Below are 21322 nucleotides of genomic sequence, written 5' to 3' on the forward strand. Positions count from 1 at the left end.
CCGTGCGTGTCGGCTGGGCCCGGGGGCTGCCTCAGACATGGCTGGTGCCCAATCCCCACAGCAAGCGAGCTGCGAGGCTGGGGAGAAGGGAGCCCGCGGGCCCGGGATTGGGGGACCGCCGGGAAGGCCCTCGCTGCTCCGGGCTGCGGTGGCCGGCGGCTGCCGCGGCGTGGCCGCAGGGGAGGCCTCACCGCCGGGCGGAACGGCAGGCGCGGGGCTTGGCGTTCCGGCCGGCGGCGGGGACGGGCGCGCCGGTAACACCGCGCGGCTGCTTCTTGCCCTCCCCCGCGAGTGGCTGCCGGGAGCCAAGATGGAGTCGGTGAGCAGAGCGGGGCAGGAGATCAGCCTGGCGGCCCTGAAGCAGCACGACCCGTACATCACCAGCATCGCCGACGTGACCGGCCAGGTAGCGCTGTACAGCTTCAGCCCGAAGGCCAACGAGTGGGTAAGTGCGGGGGAGCGGCCCGGGCTGTCCCCGCGGCCGGCCCGTGAGGCGGCGGCGCAGCCCCGGGCAGGGCGTTCGCGGCCGCCGGCCGTGCGGGGCCGGGGCTCCGGTCGCCCGTGCCATGGCCGCAGCTGCGCAGGGGTCGCGGCGGGGGCTGCAGCCGCCCCGGGGAGCTGCCTGCCTTCCCCCGCCGCCGTGCGGGCCCCGGAGGGGCCCCGGCTCGGAAGGGGGAGGGCAACCGTGCCCGTCCCCGGGGGCCGCTCGCCCACTCGCGGCAGCCGCCACCGGAGCGGCTGTGGGGCTGGGGGTTTCTTTTGCTCCTGGTGGCCGTTGCTGAACTGACTTTTTTTTTTTAATTGTAACTTGTTGTTGCTCATGCGTGTTGACCAGAGCCCTGATTCAGGAAGAGTGGGGGTTTGAGGGGTGTGGGCATTTGCATTCGTCACTGCACTGAAAAGTATTTTCTTTCACTGCCACTTTGATCACAAAACTACAAAAATGGAAGCGTGTGGAAATGCTCACAGCTTTCTCTGTGTGTGGGTCACAAGCGCAGGGTAAAGGCAGCTTTGAAAACAAGTATGGAACAGAGCCGTGGGCCATAGTTACATTGTTTTGTTGTTGGCTGTGCTGGCATTGCTGTCCTTTGAGTAATGCTGTGGAAGACAACCTGTCTGATATTTGCAGGCTAATGGGCTGTAGTCCATAAGTAAAATACGGGGTTATGAGAAAGCTGTTCGACTTTGACCTCTCAGGCTTGGCATAGGAAGGTTGAGGAATACAGTGTAGCCCATCATCAGATGGCTAGCATAAGCAAAATCTTCTGGAAATGGGTTTAATTTCCTAATCTTATGAAGAAAAATAAGGTACTTTCTGAAAATAATAGATTATAATTACAGTCCTGTGACGTCAAACCTCATGAAAAGATAAGGAGATTGTAAATCTCTGTAATTAAAATGCTATACAAAAGCTATGTGATTGTGTGAACAAGCACATCCCTTAAATGCAATTGCTCTCTCTTGTAGGAGAAAACCGACATTGAAGGGACCTTATTTGTGTACAAAAGGTAAGGGTCTTTTTTGCAAGGGGTGTTTACTTCCCTTCCTTAAGAAAACAAACCTTAGGTGGCTCCATGTGTTAGCCTTCATACTGTATTTACTGAATCCAGTAAACTCAGAATTAGCTATTTGACCAGCTGTTAATGTCAGTATACTAATTCAAAAAGAATAAACTGCACATAGGTGAATAACTCTGTCAAAAGCACTTAAAAAGTACTGCTGAAAAATCACAAAACTTTATGAATGCTGCGTATGTATCCACACAAAAACCCAGCCTGTTGAGCTCATTTTGTTAATCCAATAGCTTTTGTTAATGTATTGAGTGTGTTAAATGCTGAGTCTTTCTTTGTCAAATAAAATCCATAAAGCTGATCATGAAAACAATAAAGACAACAAACTGATCCATCCTAACTTACCATCAGGAAATGGCAGACACTAAAAGCAAGCTGGAGATCTGCTAGTGTATAGGTTTGGGGCAACTTGATCTCGTAAAAACCAGGAAAGAAATTTCCAGTTATATGGGATGAGGAAAGGCAGTGGCAGGGGAACTGGCATGTAAAACCAATCATGGATATAGGTTTTAAATTACAGGCAAATCAAAGACCTGACAATGAAATAACACTGTGTTGAATGTAAGAAATATAAATAGTGCAGACTTAACCCGTCCTGAAACACACTCTCCTGGACTAGGTTATTACAATATTTTATCCTGGCACTGTGAAGGGATACTAGTAACCAAACAGTTCCTGTCCACTTTACTTTATCTCTAAGCCTGGAAATATTTAATGTAAAAAAAGCCAACCAAACTAAAACCAAAAATACTAAGGAAAAAAATTCCCTGTGACTAGCAGATTATTTCAGAATAGTTCTGTCAGGTGCATTAAAAGACTTAACTCGTGATGGTAAGGACTGTTTGCTCCATGCTTAGAAGCTCTTGACAGATTTTCTTGTTGCTCATTCAGTAAAGGTGGCCACATTGTTATGGAAATGTTAACATTTGCTAGCTAATTTTATCTGATTGTTACCGTAGAGTTGATTATGGCTGCTTAGAAGCACAGTTGAGTATGCTGACATGACATTCATGCAGCAAGAGAGAACAGATGTAAAATTACCCTGAATTTCCAGTGCTTGCTTGCTTGCCTGATGTTTTCTTTTTCTACCTGGTATCTAGCAAAAATCTAGATGATAATAAAGTTGTTTCACTAAGCAATACAATTCTGAATAATGTACTATCTGCTTTGAGGACACTGGGTCAAGTCTTTATTTTAAGAGTCTCTTTAGGGAAAAATTACTGTTTATGGTTTCCCTCTAAGTGTATTTCATGTTATTTAAACTAACAGCATTTTTCATTGTCATACCTATTTACAGTAAGGTAAATGTTGATCTGTAAGTGGTTGTTTTTTTCTCCTCTCTTCTAAGAAGAGATTCTACAGTACCTCAAAACGATCTTATGTGAAATATTGAATACACTTGCATTTTAATCCTGGACCTGGCCTAGGTTTTTTTTTTAATAGATATTTTTTTGAGGCATATCCTTGATTCAGCAGTTTAGTAAGTGTGTTTTTAAATTTAAATTAGTCAGCATGCCAAGAAATGATGTGGAAGAACAGCTATTAGAGCTTCAGGAGTGCTAAAGCTTCAACTAATAAGTAGCGGATATCTGAAGATAAACTCATAACACTATTTCAGAAAGTTATATATGTTGATCAAGGTGTTAATCCTTGGTTTTGTTTTAATTGAAACAATAGGTCAGCGTCTCCTTATCATGGTTTTACGATAGTGAATCGACTGAACATGCACAACCTGGTCGAACCAGTAAATAAAGATTTGGAGTTTCAGCTCCATGAACCTTTTCTTCTCTACAGAAATGCTAGCTGTGAGTATAGTTTTCTTTAATCCGTATAAACTTCATGTTCTGGTTTTTAACCTAGACCATTTCTGGTTGCTGTGATGTCTGTTTCAAGTAGAATGTAATAGAGCAGATTCCAATGAAATGTCTGATGATGTTTTCTGTCTACAGTGCTAGACTTGCCTAAATAGATGTGCTATTATATTATGATGACCGCTTGCTTTCAATAAAAAGAGGATATACTAACATTTCAATATTACTATTATTACTTTTTAATTAATCTGATAAGATTAATCTAAACTTATACACAGTGCTATAGCATCAATAAAAAACTGTGAAAGAATAATGAAGATTGATAGATTTTAAAAGTATTTAACACCAAAAACAGTTTCTAAGGGCTTCCCCTTCTTTCAAGTGAAAAATTTAATATTAAGCAGTAGCTCTTTGAAGAAGTTGAAAAAATTACTCAACTCTAGGTTGAATGTTTCTTTCTCTACTGTAGATTTTGGGCTCAGGAGATAGGTGTCTGTACTGAATTTCTACTACTACTGGAGTGTAGGCTCCAGCAAGTTTGGGTGTTGGGATAGCCATTTTACAGATGAGCAGTAAAATAATAGTATCTTCTTGCTGCTTTTTGAATTCTAGTAGTGTTTGGGGTCATTGGTTGAGCTTCAGAGTCCTGGTGTACTGTATTCCAATTAGGTTCATGCTAAAAAGTCCTGTTACTCCAAAGAGCTCAAAGTATAAGTTATGCAGCCCTTAAAGAGAGCAAGAGGGAGTATATGTGTATATGAAAATCACCTGTACGTTAAGTAGATAAAAAATAAAAGGCACCCCACAGAGCAGAGAGTCCTGCTGATACAAAGGTATCATTTCACGTCCTCTTTACTGGGCAGGGGTCTTGAAACAAGTTTGCTGCATGCTGTCTAGTGACAGGTTCCCGTTACTGAATTACTCAGAGAACCTGGATGTTGTCTGGATACAGTACTTCCTCAACACCATGTTGTCTTTCTGTCAGAATGTCCCAGTTACTGATAGCAACACTGCTTTGACTATGCTTCAGTGTACTTAAAAGAACAGTCAAATGTTAATCCCTTCCTGTTTCCCCTTTGGAAAGCCTCTAGAATCTGTGGGGAGTAGAATAGATTCCATCATGGTGACAAAGAGCAGCTTAAAGTAGGTGGTCTTCTTTGTTTAACAGTCTTAGCAATCATCCTTCTGTAAGTATCATTGAGAGGAAAAAGTCAAAACTTGCCAGGAAGTTGAGAAGTCTAGGAGATTAGGGAAGTAAACGACTGGCAAGAAATTGGGAGGGGAGGAATATTGCATTGAGTTGGATGTTTAATGATGTTGCTTGGTTTGGAAGGAAGAGGAGCTGTAGGTGGTGGTGCTAGGGGAAGGATGGCCGATGAGGTGGCATTAGAGGAAAGAATTGTGGTTGTGAGATAGGCAGCATAAGGGAAACAGAAAGTTCATTCATTTCTTTTCTGGAACTTCTGATGGTATCAGGAAGCAGGAGCTGCAGTGGAATTACTATGGTATATGCTAGTGGGAGTGACTATAGGATCACTTAAAGGAAACAATCACAAAATCATAAATTGTTTAGGTTAGAAAAGGCCTTTAAAATCACAGAGTCCAACTATTAACCAAACATTGCCAAGTCTACCACTAAACCATGTACATGTCTTTTAAATACCTCCAGGGACAGTGACTCAATCACTTTCCAGGGCAGCCTGTTCCAATGCTTGATAAACCTTTTGGTGAAGAAATTTTTCCTAAAACCCAATGTAAACCTCTTCTGGCACAACTTCAGGCAGTTAATTCTTGTCCTGTCACTTCTTACTTGGGGAAAGAGACCTACTGCCACCTTGCTACAACCTCCCTTCAGGTAGTTGTAATCGGACGAGGTGGCTGTGTGTGAGTTTATTAGAAGCTCCTAAAGCTAATTACCTGCCTTTCATTGATAAAAGCTTTCCTTTTCCTATGGGACACTATTATGTAAGATCTGTGGGAGGCTCATGTGAGATAGGATGGAGATGACAGAAAAGTGTGAGGAAGGAAGAAATTCGTTCAAAGGTGAGCAAGCAAAATATAAACTGAATATAGGAAATAATTGCATTCTAAAGTAATCAAGCGTTTGGGGCTTTTTCCTGTTATTATCCCTGTTGTCATTTTAAAAGACTTTGGTCGGAAACTGTCCTTTATTTCCTCACTCTGTCCTGTCCCCTCGAAGAGGGTGGTAGCATGTCCAGGAACAGTCTATACTGATTGCAAACTAAAAATGTTCAGTGTAGTTAATATGTCATTAGTTATTTCCCCAAGTGCCATAAATAAGTAGTAGATCAGTTTTTGTGTGCTCTAGCCACTAGTGTTCCCTTTGTTCAAATACAAGCTTAAAAGCTTAGAAAACAGTCTCTAAGCTTTGTATTCCTTACAGTTTCAGCACCACTAGCTCCCTTATAATTTTGCATTTAGTTGTGGTTTGGATTTTCTTCTTTATGCAGTTTCCCAAATTTTCTGACCTCTGTCCCCTGAATTAGTTAGAAAAAAACAAATTATGTGATTGAAATGTTCAGTGTTAAAGCTGCTTGCCTCTATCTGCATAGTATTTGTGAAACTAAAAAACAAAAAAACCACGCACACAAAAAAAAAATCCTTCAGGATTGGTTTGAGTTTGCAGACAAATTTCAACATGTACATATTTTATTTGTATGGGTAGATTAGGGGATTCTTGTCCAAGTTCTTTTCATGCAGAAAGGTGTCCACCTCTGCTCAGCTGCCTGCTGGCATGAAAAACCTTTGCATTTTGGGGACTAAGTCAAATCAGAGTTTTAAGCCAGTGATTAATGTAATGTGTACTTTGAAGGGCGTAATGTAATGTGAAGTTCTTCTCATATTCTTTAATGACTGAAAGAGGGTGGACTGCTAGGTTATGCAAGAAAAACTACCTCTCCTACCTCTTAAACAGAGTGTAGCAACAGCCCTGTTTCTTGTAGTGTATTTTTGTGTCCTGCTTGAGGAAATCTGTGATTGTTAGAAACGCTTTAAGAGTAAGTTGTCCTGCAAAGATTGCCGAATGATTGAACTGATGATTCTGTTTCCTTAGTTTACAGGTGGGGAATGGTTTAAAGTACCTGATAAAACCCTAAAATCATATTTATTAATAGTACTGTTTGGCAGAGACAAATGTGTTTTATGCCTGTGTATTTATGTTGTAAAAGGATCAATGACAAATCATGGTTTACACCTCCCCAGGGCATGATAAAATAGCAGAAAATGAACAAAGCAAAATTATGCCACCACATACTCCAGGAAGGTTCCATGTCAACAGTTTTTATAATTGAATATGATACTACTGTTTTATAAACTTCACATTTTCACTTTGTTCTGGGATTCTGTCTTAAGGTAATAAGTCTCTTATGTATACCAGATCCGAGCTGTGGCATTTCTGTCTTAAATGGCATGAGAGCTGTACCGAGTATAGGAAGTGACATACTCCATTCTGCGCAGAGAACACAGGTTATGTGAAGAACTTTGCAAGCAGTATATAAATATTATTCTTGCTTGGCTGGAGGTTTTAAGAGTGATTTCCCTGTCATGCGAGATCATATTATTTTTGGTGGGTTCTACCATTCTTTTATAATTTGATTTGTTGAAATATTTCTTTTTAATATACAAAAGAATTTTTAGTTTGCTGCATATCAGAACTTAATTTCTGTTAAGCTGTAGACACGAGATCCTTTATCCAATTGCACAAAGGCTTTTTCATACTCTTAGAAAAAGACTAGGTAATTGCTATTTTATTCCCATGGGAAAGGAGGCCTGACTTATCTTTCATAGTTGTTGAAGGTGGGGGAGTTTCCCCCCTGTTTTTACAGGGTGGGATGTGAAGGAGTCTTTGGTGGGTGTTTTGGAAGAATAGATCAAGTGATACAGTATCTTTCTTATGTCTACCTTTTGTTTTGCTCACTGAGTGAAATGGAAGATGTTTGGGTCAATTCGTTACTCATGCTTCTACATGTCTTACCTCTAACTAGAATACTCTTTGTTTGTTTTAGGGGGTTTGGGGTTTTCTTTGTTTCCAGAAAATAACACCTTTAATATTTTAGGTGTTAATGGGGAAGTCTTTCCCAACTTCAGAAATTCTTTTTCTCAAAATCATTCTGGCTATGTAATACAGTTCAGGCCCCAAAAGAATACTTAGCCTTTCTCAAAATTTTGGTTTTATGTCTACTTTAAAAGCTGTATATGATGCTCCCTGAAAACTTACACTATTTATTCATGAGGCATCATCAGATCAAAAGCAAAAAATGATAGGGTGTGTGACTAAAGCTGTGAGACATTATACCAGTTACAGTGGTAAACAGGAAAAGGTATTCTACTTTTCATTGTGAGAGAGAAATAAAAAAGCAAGTATCTCCCAAAGTGAACAGATCAAGAAATTACCAAAATAAAAAGAAACTGTTTGCCTTAATGTAACATTTTTAATTTTGAATTCCTCTTAAAAAGTAGAATTTTTGAAATTAAACCTCAGATTTCATGTGCTATTTATTATTTTTTAATCTGCAATCTGTGTTGCTGGATACTTTTGATCCTTGTCTAACTTCCCCTCTAGATGAATGCACATTCTTTAGAGTACTCAGAGTATTTGTTCAATAAGCACTGAATCCCATTGACTTTTTTTAAAATTAAACTAAGCTTGTTTCCTCTTATCTATATTTTGTGAAAAGTACATTAAACTCTGTTTAAAAAAATGCATACAGTTCTGCCAGTAACATTGAAAGAAAGTACTAAACTTTCAGGTTGGACTATTATTAATCTGTAATGTGAGAATTTCAAGCTAATAGTTGATAGTTTGCTTAATAATAGAGGATAGTAAGTCAAAGTTTTAAGCAATGGCCAACTTACCTTTTAAAGTCTGCAAGAAGTATTCTTCTAAGTCTTTCTCATTTATAACTTTCCCTCTGTATCGGTGGTGTTGGTCTTGATTAAAAGGCTTTTTAATCCAGGCTAGTTCACTTGGGAGGTCAGGCAGATTGATTTCCATGGTGCTGAAAAGACAGATGCTAAGCATAAAACTTGGGTATTAAAATAGATGGTCCTTGTTTAGTGTGGGTTTTTTGTTTTGTTTCTTTCTTGCTTCTTATACCTGTCCAAGGGTTAGAGTTAGTAAAACAAAAATAACGGATTTTGGAGAGGTTTATACATTTAAGTGAAAGACTCAGTTACAAAGTGCTGTCTTCTGGGCTTGTTATATTATCATTAATCAAACCAACTTGTATTCAGAACAGCAAAAGCAAAATGAGCGGCATTATTTCGATTAAAATTCTTTGAAAGAGCTCCTGGCTGTTTTCAAAATAAGGCATCTTTACTGGTAAGGAAAGTCTCTCATTATCACCTTTGTTGCCTGCTGGCAATGCATTAAGTATAACATATCTCTGTGATTGCCAAAGCTGAATGACTCTCCAGCAAGCGCATTAACCCAGTGGTTTAGCCTGAGATAAGAAAGGAGCCTGTTCTTGATACCTTTATAGCAGAAGCAGCAATGCAAGCTAGGGGGAGGGGAGAAACCATTGAAAGCTGTTAAGAAGTTCTAAAAATATTCTGTGTGACCTGAAAGATGGCACTCTAACTGGAAGGGGTTTTCCGCTCTGGTTCAGTGTTGCAAAGAAGTAATCCTTCTCATTCCACACTGTATTTTGTCAGGTGGCAGTTTGTTAAGGTGTTCCTGATCTTGGATGCTGTTTGTCACCTGCTGAATTACTCCAGTGCAACTGCTTGTGGGATTGTGCTGTGAACTGTATTTGTGAAATGGCCTTAGATAGTCAAAACTATAAGAAAGGGAGGGACGTTTTTATTAATCTTAATGGTTTATAAATATATGTGGTAGGCTAATATCTAAATTGAGGAAAATATGAATAGTGAATGAGGAATCTCAGTGAAGAAGATATTAGAACATGCTGAGGAGAGGTGGTGATTCAGCTAACCTTGCTACTGGAAGAAGTAAGAGTTTTGAGAGGTATGTGCTTTTGCCTTAAACTCTATTTGAAGTGTAAAAAAAAATATATATATATATAAAAAAAATCCCATATGCAAATGATGCGTATATGTGCTTTTCTTTATGGGAGTGAGATCTGCTTAAGTTGATGTGCTTCAAAATAAGAGCCCTTTCTTTCCAGGGAGGGTTTGAAAGGTTACTGTCCTCCACTTCCAGTTGTAGCGACGTCTAAATCAGAACTGTAAAGTAAAACTTTCTTCTTTCCTCTGTCAGTTCTTCCAGCTAGTTAAGGTAACTTTTAAACTTTATCTTTTTGAATGAGATGAAGCTGTACCTGCACAAATAGCTGAACTGCCTAAGGCAAGAGCGATGGTGTCTGGATTCTCTGAAACTGTCAGTGCTGATGGGTCCCACATACACTTCTCCTGGCATAGCATTTTCAGGCTACAGGTTCATAAACGTTTTAACAGTTTTGCCTTTACTGTGATGCCCCCAGCTTCTTGCTTCTCCCCTCTCTCTTGTGCTAGATGGTATGTTAAGCTGATGCACAAACAGTATCAAGGAACTTCTCTGGATTAAAATCTGTCTGGTGGACTTAAGGGAAAGGATTGAATTGAGGTAGCATGAGTTAACAGCAAAGTTATAGGGGTGGTGACACTGCTTGTTTCTGCTCACTTAAAATGAAAACTGAAGTGAAACTACAGCTCTGGGATGCAACTTCATTTTATGTTGCTGAAGAGTCAGGCCTCTGTGTGGCACTTTGCTATCCCTACTTTTAATTCGGATCTGCTAAATGGGCAGCATTGGAACAGTAAGCTGACGGCCTCGTGAAGCAATGGGAGCACAACATGGAAGAGACCAAGACCTTTTTGGTGTCATCCAGCTGTTAGGCTTGAGCAGGAAGGCTTTCATAATGCTTTTATTATCTCAAAATCTCTTTGATTTCCCATAGCAATTTCAATCAAGTTTTAATGATTGATCCAGTCAAATTTGGACAGAAGTTGAATGTTACATGTTTTAGATAGGTATTTGTGGCCTAGTGTTTCTAATAAAAATGACATATGTCAGAGAAGAATGTAGATGAAGTGATGACTTGTTTTAATTTTCATAAAATCTGATTTCTCTGTGATATGGGTTACTTATTACTTTGTGTGTCAAAGTGTAGTGTGAATCCAGCTGAAAGATACTGCCGATAATTACAAACTGCTTCTACTCGATTGCTAAAGATGCTGCCCAACATTCAGTGTAGAAGAGCTGGATGGAAAAATAAGTCACTTAATTTAGTGGCTTCTGCTGCATGAAACTCTTAAAAGAGCTGTAATAGAAAGATATGCCATTATAAATATGACCAGCTATTGTTTATGCTGAGTGCAATAAAAAGGTCACAGATCTGAAAAGAACTGGTATGTACCAACTCTTTTAAATAAACAAATGTTCATAGCTAAAGTTACATGCGTGTAAGAAATATATTAAATATAGTAATGCAGTTGGGACACACACACATACGTCTGGAGCAAGGGAACTGAACTGATAGTACAAATGAGTCCCCTTTTGAAAAGACAAAAGTAAACATTCCAGCCTGTTGGACCATATCTAAGTTAATGCCTGAGTTCATGTGTTCATAATCTGCTTTACGTCTTTGTAATACTGTTAATGTTTTGTAGTGACTCCCTGTGATTGCTTGCCAGCAGTACAAAGTGGAAAAAAAAGCCTGATAAGTCTGTACACCAAACTGAGATTTGGATCTACTTCTGGTCTTGTGTAGGCCTGTTTCTGGCAGAATTGAGTGTGACTTTTATCATTTGTCCCATTAAGATATCATTATAGGTTCCTTATCTTCATTTCTTCAGCAAGTATGCTTTTGAAGAAGCTTTCTTCTCTTGGCAGTTTGTCTGATAATGAAGTCAGGGAAGGGAAAGAGCTTTTCTTCAGTGTTAAGATATGCTACATGACTAAAGAAGTACCTCAAACTGGAAACTTTTTTGGGTTTCTATGCAGTAGACAATCCACCTACATTAAACTGTAAATATTAATGAATATTTCATAAGCGTTGGATATATGTATGAAATGCTTCTTTGAAATTGGCATATGTCTTTTTGTAAGAAAAAGGTTCCTTAAATTACGCTGTATTGATTTCTTTGTTTCTTACTTGAAAAGCTTTGTTGTCTAACTTAAGCTGTAACTTCTAAAGAAACAAACACAGAAGTTAATTACTGTTTAATAAAATAAACTTGAAAAATAAAAAGCAAAGTAGAATTTAAGTTTACCTTAGGATATTGTTATAGAGGTGAGGTGTGGGCATGACTTTTTCAGGGTTTTGGTTCAACACAGTAACCCTAGGATAACTGGAAGGCTTAGGAAAAAAGTTTGGTAAGTAATTGCCGTCTTTGTCATTGCTTGAATAATTTTGAATGGGCTTTGGTTGAGATTTTTGAGTGTTTTGAGGAGGGGAAAAAAAAAAAAAGGCGGGGGCAAAGGATTTCACTTTGAAATTAAAAAAATTACATCTGGCTGTAAAGGTAGTTTAGTTTTGTTTTTTAAACATTCCTTTCCTCCACTTTAAATCATATCTTTGTAATCAGTGATGTCAACTTCATAAAAACTTTGGTATGAACAGTAGTCTAAAGATGACTTAAAACTGTATTTTCAGAAATTAAAATACTTTAATGGTAGTGTATGTAGAGAGTCCCGGTGCCTTTGATGTACTTCCACACTATGCATTGGTACACTTCGTAGGTGAATCAAGATTTGAAATAACCTGCTTTGTGGGTTGAATTAAATACAATTTTGGAAAGAATTCTGCAGATTTGTTGTGTTTGCACAGCTGTGGGGACAGTGAGGAAATAGATGACCGTGTGTGGGTAAGAATGGCCTCTGAAGTGGGATTGCTGATGAAGAAATAGTACATAGTACTACTGACAGTATTTCTGCCTCTGATGAAGTATCTTTCAACTCAGTGACCAGGTTCTAACCGCCAACTTTCAGTGGACTTGTACTTATTCTGAAAGCCAGAATGGGGCTTAGTGTCTTGCAGGGCTGAGACCCTTTTGCCCTCATTGCTTTGTCCTTGATACCTTCAAAGAGCAGGGTTCAAGATAAATCTAGTTTTAAGTTGCACCATAAATGTAACAGCATGATTGGAGCTTTAGTACTGCTTCCTTCCTTACAAAAAGAATTTGAGCAGGGAGGCTTCTGGAAAGCCTCTGAGTGAACTGTCATATTGTAATTCAAACTTGAATATTTTTGTTGAGCTTCAAAAATTGACAAATTTAAAAATGAGTGTTTAAAAAAAAGATCATGTTCTTTAGCCTAGTTTAAATGGTAAAGTCAGTAATTCACAACAGGAAGGTTGCAGCTGTAGTTAAAAGGCATGGGGTAGTTAAAGCTTTGTTTTCCTGCCACTTTTATTTACAAACAGTATCAACTTTTTGTAGTTCTTGCATTTAATGACTGAAGTTGTATTTGTGTTTGCACATATGCTATTTGTTTACTTTATAAATAGTAGTCAGTCACACAGAGTATTTGAGTGAAAATTGATGGTAATTCATATATTGCAGATCTAATGGACTGCTGCTTTTTACGTTTTTTCCTGTTGATTTGATTACTTTTTAAAAATTTTTTCTTATACTTTTTTTTCTTATTTTCAAGTGTCAATTTACAGTATCTGGTTTTACGACAAGAATGACTGTCATCGAATAGCAAAACTCATGGCTAAGTAAGTACTGTGTTCTTACTATTCTGCAATTCTTTTATGCAATACAGAAAAAAAATTGAACCTATTAAACATTTTGGGGGTTTTGTCACTTTCCTTAGATAGAAAAATATAGCATTCTTGGCTGGTACCAGTTTTTTTACTAATCAAAATGTTGGTTTTGGTTTTTAAAAAATGATAACATTAAATTTTTCAGTTAAAAAAATCAGTTGAAGTTAGTTGGCATTCTCCCAAGAAAGCAAGTATGAACACTGTTTATTATTTTGTATTTTATTTTGTATAGAGATGCTGGCTAATATCCTCTGATGCAGAAAGTGTGATCAAAAAAAACAATGGGGATTTTTTTTGGTTGGTTTTGTGGTTTGTTTGGTGGTGGGCTGGGTTTTTTTGTTTGGGTTTGTGGGTTTTTTTGGTTGTTTATTTGTTTGTTTTTTCTAAAGGCTTAGTTATATTCCGGTATAAAGCGAAGAGTTTGGGGAATAGTGGGAAAAGTAGGTGGAACAGGTTAGTGATGTTAAGAAAGTAAAACTCTGAAATAAGAAGAGCTGCTTGTTGCTAATTTCTGCATTGTTTGTTTACATTTTTCTTTCTTTTTTTAACCCCTTTGGAGATGAAGTTGGTTTATAAAGCTGCCTTGTCTCTTGGCATTATTTTATAGTCCAGGGGCTCCTAGAGATGTCATGCAGCAGCAGTATTTCTGACATAATCTGAATTTAAAGAAACCTTAAAAGACTGTCTTTGCAATAACATGGCAGTGTTAGTTTAAGCTGCTGATGCTGTAGCAATGCAGTTGGCATATCTGTGATGGTTGCACTGCCACAGCTGAGCGCTTCAGATTGGAGTACAGAAGTTTGAGTGAACAGAGGTCAAAGAAGGCTGGAACTGGTTGAGTTGGCAGTGTGGTGCAGTCTTTAAAACATGTTGTGATTGGAAGGTATTCTTGCACCTTTCTGTTCCTGCAGGTGAGGTGCCTTGCAGATTAAGCCAGGACTTTTTACTAATAGAAAAGGATGAGAATTAACTTAAAGCAAATCTTCAACATCCTTACAAAAGAGAAGAGCTTGAATTGTGTGACAGAGTAGTTACGCTAGCAAAAATGCAAAATTGCAAAATACAGATGACTGCACAGGATACTCATCCCTTGTTCTCTGCTTTGCTTTTCTTTGCTATCACGCTACTTTCCTGAACTTTCTTTTCTATTGCATGTCTTTATCAGCATGTTGGGTCTTGCAAGTCAGGATTTCTTGGAGACTGGCAAAATTTAATTATATGGAAACTAGTCATAGTGTAGACCCAGCAGGTTTGTTTAAAGTCAGTCAGGGAATAATCTAAGCTCTGTTGTCATCTCCTTTCTAAACTACCATAGTCTGCCTTTTCTTGGGTCTCTGATGCCTGTTAAGCAGCTTTGTTAACACACACAGGCAGAAGTGCCAAAGTTGACGTTATTACTTCACCCCTGTTTATGGTGTGGATACTCACATGCTGTTGTGATTGTAGCATCTCAGCAGCCTAGAAAGTTTCAGAGATTACAGGTTATTTTGGAAGGCCAGAAAGCTGAAATGTATTTTTTAAATGTTGGATTTTATTTTATGGTGGGTGTTAGAATGACTGTGGTTTTAAAATACCTTTGAAATTAGAGTTAATGCATCAAGCAGACTTTGGGAAACATATATTGAGCTTTAGAGAAATCAAATGTGTAAATAAAAAGATTTATTGATTGGATATTGGTAGAATAAAGACTTAAATTTTGCTGAGCTGGCTAGGACTTCATTATGATTTTTAGTCTTTGCTACTGTTAACTTGGTCCAAAAAAGGTATAAGTGATCTTTGCTAGCCTCAGTGCTACTAGTAATAAGTCTTCCGTTATCTGAGTGCTTCTTTTCATAAGGTCTTTCTTCATTATTAGATTATGGAATGTCAGAATCCTTATAGTTCTTTTTTCCCTTGAGATTGTGTATTGTGTTGGGGGTACGAAAGCTATTGGCAGAAGCCATTTCTATACTTATGAAAGTATTTAGTGTAAGTGTATTTACTTGTATTTGTTGAAAAAGCACTGTAGAATGAAATCACACTAAATTTGGTACCACAGGTCTTATAGCTTCTGAGCATCTAAAGATTTGTATCAGGAAAAATGAAATGAAGGCATTCTGGTTGCACATTACTGTAGGATGGAAAAGCTGCACTTCCGAGGCTATTGTTAAAAACTTGGTGAGAAGCGGATTGCCACTGTCTTGCTGACATCTGTTTCCACAAACATCAAGTTTTTTCTCCTCCAAAATGGGTAGAAGGCAGTCAGAAGAAAAGTAAAATTGCTGATACTTCTGTGCTTCTCTATATGGAGGCTGAAACTGCAGGAGTTATTTCATCCTGGGTGAAAGATGTATTTAAGAAAGTAAAAATGCACTATAATTAAAAAACATAAAATAAAATTGAATATTGGAGAAGGAAAGCTGCATTTCAGCACACGGCAGCAGGCAGGCTCCATCAGGCTTAGTTCAGTATATTTGGAAATAAATATTTAATTTTGTTCCATAGGTTCTTGTCTTGGGTGGAAATTAGGCTTTGCACCCTCTTGTTTAGGTGAGTTCTTTTACCACTGATAGGAAAGGGTACGGACTTTATAGTACCTCAGAGCTTCAGAAACATTACCATAAAAGGTTTCAAGGAGATTTGCATTCTCTTTCCTGATGGTTGACTTGACCTTATTGTGCCAGACTGAGTTAACGGGATTGCAGGCCATCCATTTATATTTTGGTGGCTTATCTTGCAAAAGAAAAGTAAATTAGTGTTTGTAGGCTTCGTAATCACAGACTTCACTTCTTATATTCTCTTCCTCTGTGTCTCCCCCACCCCACCCCCACTTTTGTCAGGCTGTGCCAGGTATATTTTCGCAATGTTATAACTGCAGATATTCTTAAACTGTCACAGCAGCTACTGTGTCCCTAAAGGAATGTGTGCATCTTCTACTATCTGATATAATGGAAGGAAACAGCAGGCCTTGCTTAAAAAAGATTTAATCCTGGATTGCATACAGAGCATGCTCAGTGTACAGATTTGCCATAGTTGACTTTTTTCCCCAGCAAAGCTATTTGATTTACAGAACTCTTTTCTTTTTCTTTTCTTTTCTTTTTTTTTTTTTAATACATGTATTAGGTTTTTCTGAAACTAAAAAATTTTGTGGGAGTCATCAGACTCCTGACTTTAGAAGGAATGAATTTGGGTCAAGCCAAGATGATTGTTTATGAGGGATGAGCTTTCTAGTAGGATAGAAAATGGGGTTTTTCAAATCTTTGTGAAACTATTGCATTCTGACATGTAAATTTGTATGGGGTTTTTAGTTTTAGGTTAGTCTTTAAACTTGTTTTTACCCTGTTTCAACAGTCAGACCCAAACTGACTGCTGAGATACAGGCAACAGAGGTGGGAGAGTATCTCAGATAGTTTTGGGGGTATATTGGTAACACCATCTGAATGTAACCTGCATGAGACAGGGGATGGAGGAAGAGCTATTAAACATCTACATGAGAAGATGATTTATTATTCTTGGGGGGAAAAAAAAGTAAACTTTAAAAAGGTAACAAACACTTCATAATGGACAACAGGAAAATATCACAAAACGTTTTTCAGAAATCTTTGCGAAACATATCTGTGAGATGGATGTACTCCTTGAAGATACTTTGTTATGACACCAGTTAGGACTGTTTAATGGGAAGATGTTTTATTGAAACCTTCTGGACCAGTTAGCTAAGAGCAGGAGGAATGTCTCAAGACTGAAACCTTTGCTTCACCTATCACGCAGCTCAGGCGTGACTTCAGCTGTCCAGAGTTTTCCTTTTATCTGAAGTATTTCTTTTTTTATATATATGATTATGCTAACACTTAAAATCTCAGCAAAGTGTTCTGGTTCTTTTACCTTGCCCTTTCTCATCCCTAGTTTTGGAGTTGAGTTTAGACAGGTCCTAAGTCAGGACTGTATGACCGCGTGGGGTGCTAGAACAAAATGTTCTTTCAGGGTGTCACCATAGAAACGTTGGTACGGTATTGAGCTGCTTCATCCAAAGGAGCACACGCTGCAGTTCTTGGAAATTGTCACACTGTAGATTGGCCTACCTATTCCGAATTATGTTCGCAGATGAATGCTTCCTTACAGACAAAGTTGTACTAATAATGAGAAGCTGGCTTAATAAGCAGCTTGTATGATTAAAAATATTCAAAGTAATTCTGAAAGCAACATTAAATTTTTAAAAGCCAAATCTAACCTTTATTCAAATGAATGCAGCTAAACTCTAGTGAAGTAAAGAGCCTTGGTTGCTAGAAAACTGGGAAGAAAATTCCAGGAGTTGAACTGCTTTTCTCCTCAGAAAAGGCAACATAGAGGTGCATATAAATACAGTCTATAAAATCCAGTTTGTCCTGAATCCGAACTGACCTAAAAAAACTGGAGGCTGGAATGATTGACATGTCCTGTGATTGTTGTGATGGCACCTCTTGGCTCCCCCATCAGCCATCAGTACCACAGCATGAGAGTTCTCAAGTGATGTGCTAGCTCCAGAGCTCTGCTCTGTTTACAGTGCTTGTTTTTTCTTAACATATTTGATTAATGCAGGCTTAAAAAAGAAAGGATTACAGGCTGGTGTGTGTTTATTTCAAGAGGATAAGCTTTAGCGCATTGCACAGCCATGTATATCTTGTGAACTGCGTATGGATTAGGAGTAGAAGTATATGCTGCCTTTACTTTCATTAATGAAATGGACCAGGTACACATCATCTTCTTGCAGTCTTTTAAATGGAAGGTTTTTTATACTTGAGGTAGGCAGGGGTGGAGTAGAACTGGTGAATGAACCATAGGCACCAAAGGCCAGAGGAAAAGAAGTGTTGTAGGCCTGCAGGTAACTGGAATGACTACAGGGCAGCTAGAGAAGGAAATGGTTTGCTGTTCTTTCCAGAGCCTTAAGTGGAGGAGTAAGGGGTAACTTGCTCTAAGCCTCCTTGTAGACTGACTCCAGAAACATCTGGTGTGAGCCAGCTCTCTTCTTTCATACTGGTTTCGTTTTCTTAGATAATGGTAGGCCTCATCCTAAGTTATAACTGGTTTTAATTGATTTTGTTGAATAACATGGCTTGATTTGGCTAAATATGAAAAAAATGCAAGTTAGGAAATAAAGAGTAAATAACATTTTCCTCAGTCTATGGTATAATACATGTGCTCTTTGTATATCGTATGCTTGGATGTCCATGTATTTTATTGTAAAAATGTCTAAAAGTGACAGGTTTACAGAAGTAGTGTTTACTGTAGGCAAACTTTGTGAGAGACAGACCAGTGCTGTCTGGGTTGGAGATAAGTCGTACAGACCATTTGACAATTTGACTTGTGTAAACCTTGTGGCAAATGAAAATTTGTGTAACTTTGGTCAACTATGTGTGAGGGTTTTATTCAGGCAGAACAAAACATGTTAATATGCTGGGAGTACATTTTTCCTTACTGTTTTTTGCAAGATGTTAACTCTAGATAAAATCCTGTTTCTCCATTGCTGTTACAGAGTGGTAGAACAAGAAGCTCAGAGATCACAGCATGTTTCCCAGGACAGAAAAAGTCCCAGCAGAACCAATGGCTGCAATGAAAACAGGCCCATTGACATCTTGGAAATGCTTAGTAAAGCCAAGGATGAATATGAACGAGTAAGGAAATAATTTTTTTCCCCCCTTTTCTTTTTTCCTAACCTTATGAATAAATAAACCAACTACTTCTGTTTCTGAGTAAGTGGCTTAGAATATCATAGAGTCCACTGAAATAGCATGCCCTGTCATTTCTGAGAGAAAGATGATAGAGAATAATTCTTACACACTGAATCATCCTGTGCAATATATTCTAACTCAAGATTGTGAAGTAGTGCACCTAATCCATCATTTAATGGGCCTGTATGTTCTTATGTTTGAATTGCTACCTTCTGGGGGGTGGGAAATACAGCTTTAGAAACAGATACCTGGAAATGCAGACACAGCAAAATATTTTTCTAAAACAGCTGCATGGGCTGCTTTATCTCAGTATTCACCTACTGTCTTGCTTTGTGAGATCACTCCCAAAGGAAACGCAAACAAATAGGTATATATTTAACACTGTAGAAGAGCTTACTACTAAACATGGCTGGTTTTGTGATTTTGAAGTTCCTGTATTGTAAATATTCCTTATAGTGGCTGACATTTTGGCTTTTCAGTTTTTTCCTGTGTACTGAAAGTCAGTGGAGGAGATTTGCCATAATCAAGAGCATTCACTGAGCTGTGCACTAAATACTTGAATAATATAACAGAAGCCCAGAAACTTTGTGAACTACCCTGTGTCTATGATCCAAGCACAGATGTACAATGACTTGGAGAGAAGGGGTAATGTGGGGAAAATGCTTCTTGTTTTAAAACAGTGTGAGGTCTGCGTGTTGCATGAATTCATAAGTTTTATTTCTGTGATTAATACTTCAGTGGACAACTTTTTGCGTACTTTTTTGTTAGTTTTCATCTTTACGAAAGCCTGTCTGGAGAGTATTTTTAACACATTAGCTGTTTTGTTTAAAGTACAGGCATTCTCTGCCGTTGTTTCAGTAGCCTTGTTTTCAGGCTGATGTCTTGTTCCCTCCTTCAAATACACTCACTAGACTTGGGAACAGTCTCTGATTTCAGGCAAGATATGTTGAATACTGATCATGTGATCCAATTTGGAACATAGCTTGATAGAGACCCATTTTACAGTGATTTTTCCTGCTGTGAGCAAACTTTGTCTCTGAGAATAGCAAATAAGTTGTACACAGCAGCATCTGTTTCTTCTTAAGTCTCAGAAGGCATCTTGTGATATTAGAGATTTAGTCATTCAGTACAATTGTCGACTATGAAGCATATTTTTAATAGCTGTAAACTAACTTTAACAATACTGTTCCCCTATCTTTCTGTTCCCCAGTTTACTACTATGGTCCTGTCTGCTGTTTGTCTATCATTTCAATAAATTGATTTCAGAAGGATGAGTCTGGTATCTTTTGCCAGTGCTAAATTCGCAAGTTTACATAATGGAGAGCATTAGTTTTTCTAGGAAAGTTACTTTACATAGTCCTGAGGACCAAATTCATACTCACAGGACAAATATAAGGGTAATGTGAGAGATCCAAAAAAAGAACGCACCTCTCCCCAAGTGCAGTAATACAGGGATGTGCAATAGTAATGTGTGAGTATAACATTGAAGAGATGGGGTCTGTTTTTTGTGGCTGTGGGAGAAGAGTTAGCACATTAATACAGTGCTTAATTCCTTCCAGAAGTTGCCTATGTAGCAGGGTTCCTTTGAGTACTTGCAATTTGAGTCTTTGTAGGATTCTAGATTGTTACAGTGCAATGTGGGACAAGGAGAAAAGCGTGAACATGTGGATTAAACCTTGTAAGAGCCAGCTGAATTTGTCACTTTCCGACGTAGATTGAGGGCAGGTGAATGTGACAAACAATACAATATATTTGACCCAGGCTAGAAACTAGTTTCTGAAAATCAGTAATTTGTTTTTTCAATGCTTTAAATCTGGAGATAAATTGCTTCTGATTCTCTGAGTGTTGTTTGGGGAGGTGTCTTTTGTATGAAGGCCAGCATTGTGGAAGTAGCTGCTTTTGTGAGACCACAGAAGGAAGCATCAAAACCTGAATGCCTGAATGACTCATCTTTCAATATTGTATCATTTAAGATGGATTTGAGGGAACGGAAGGGTTTTTTCTGGAAAAAAAAAAAATCCAAAAGGCACACCACGAGAACTCACTGTTTTCTTAGGGTGCGATGAAGACTTTCTCCCTCTTTGACCTTGCAGTATTAGATAATATACCTTTCCAACAGGTGGCATTTAAAAATTACTTGGGATATTCCAGCTTCTCTCCTGATTTTCAGATGGTTTTTGTGTGAAAGTACTGAAAAGCTTTTGGTAGAAACAAAGTTCCTGAGCATCATGGATGAAGTTCTGCAGACAAGCGCAATAGTGGTAAACAGGCAATGGTATGCAGATTTTGTGGTGGCCAGTTGACATCAGTGGTGCCTGTAAACACATTAGGGAAATATGCAGAGCATGGGCTACAGCAGAGCTACTATGGCATTGAGGTTTTTCTGCCTTGATCTTGATTTGTTGGTGGTGTGTGTGTGTTTCTTGATGCTTTTAGAATGCTAGTGAAACTAGAATAATTACTTAATGTCCTCTGTGTATGTGAACCGTAAACTGAAACTGTTCAACATAGTCCCATAGCGTACTATG

General features: G+C 38.5%; 1 protein-coding gene across 1 annotated transcript in view; it reads left to right on the plus strand.

Annotated features, from left to right (window-relative positions):
• The first annotated feature begins 255 nt into the window (after window positions 1-255).
• Window positions 256-21322, plus strand: part of DCP1A (decapping mRNA 1A) — a 34363-nt gene continuing 13296 nt past the window's right edge. Inside the window, exons 1-5 of the mRNA XM_040591460.1 lie at window positions 256-445; window positions 1468-1508; window positions 3249-3376; window positions 12996-13062; window positions 18599-18737. Coding sequence (XP_040447394.1) covers window positions 311-445; window positions 1468-1508; window positions 3249-3376; window positions 12996-13062; window positions 18599-18737 — 510 coding nt within the window. The 5' untranslated portion in view covers window positions 256-310. The remainder of the gene's footprint in view (window positions 446-1467; window positions 1509-3248; window positions 3377-12995; window positions 13063-18598; window positions 18738-21322) is intronic.

This window comes from Falco naumanni, chromosome 4, assembly GCF_017639655.2.
Source record: "Falco naumanni isolate bFalNau1 chromosome 4, bFalNau1.pat, whole genome shotgun sequence".
Classification (NCBI taxonomy): Eukaryota; Metazoa; Chordata; class Aves; order Falconiformes; family Falconidae; genus Falco; species Falco naumanni.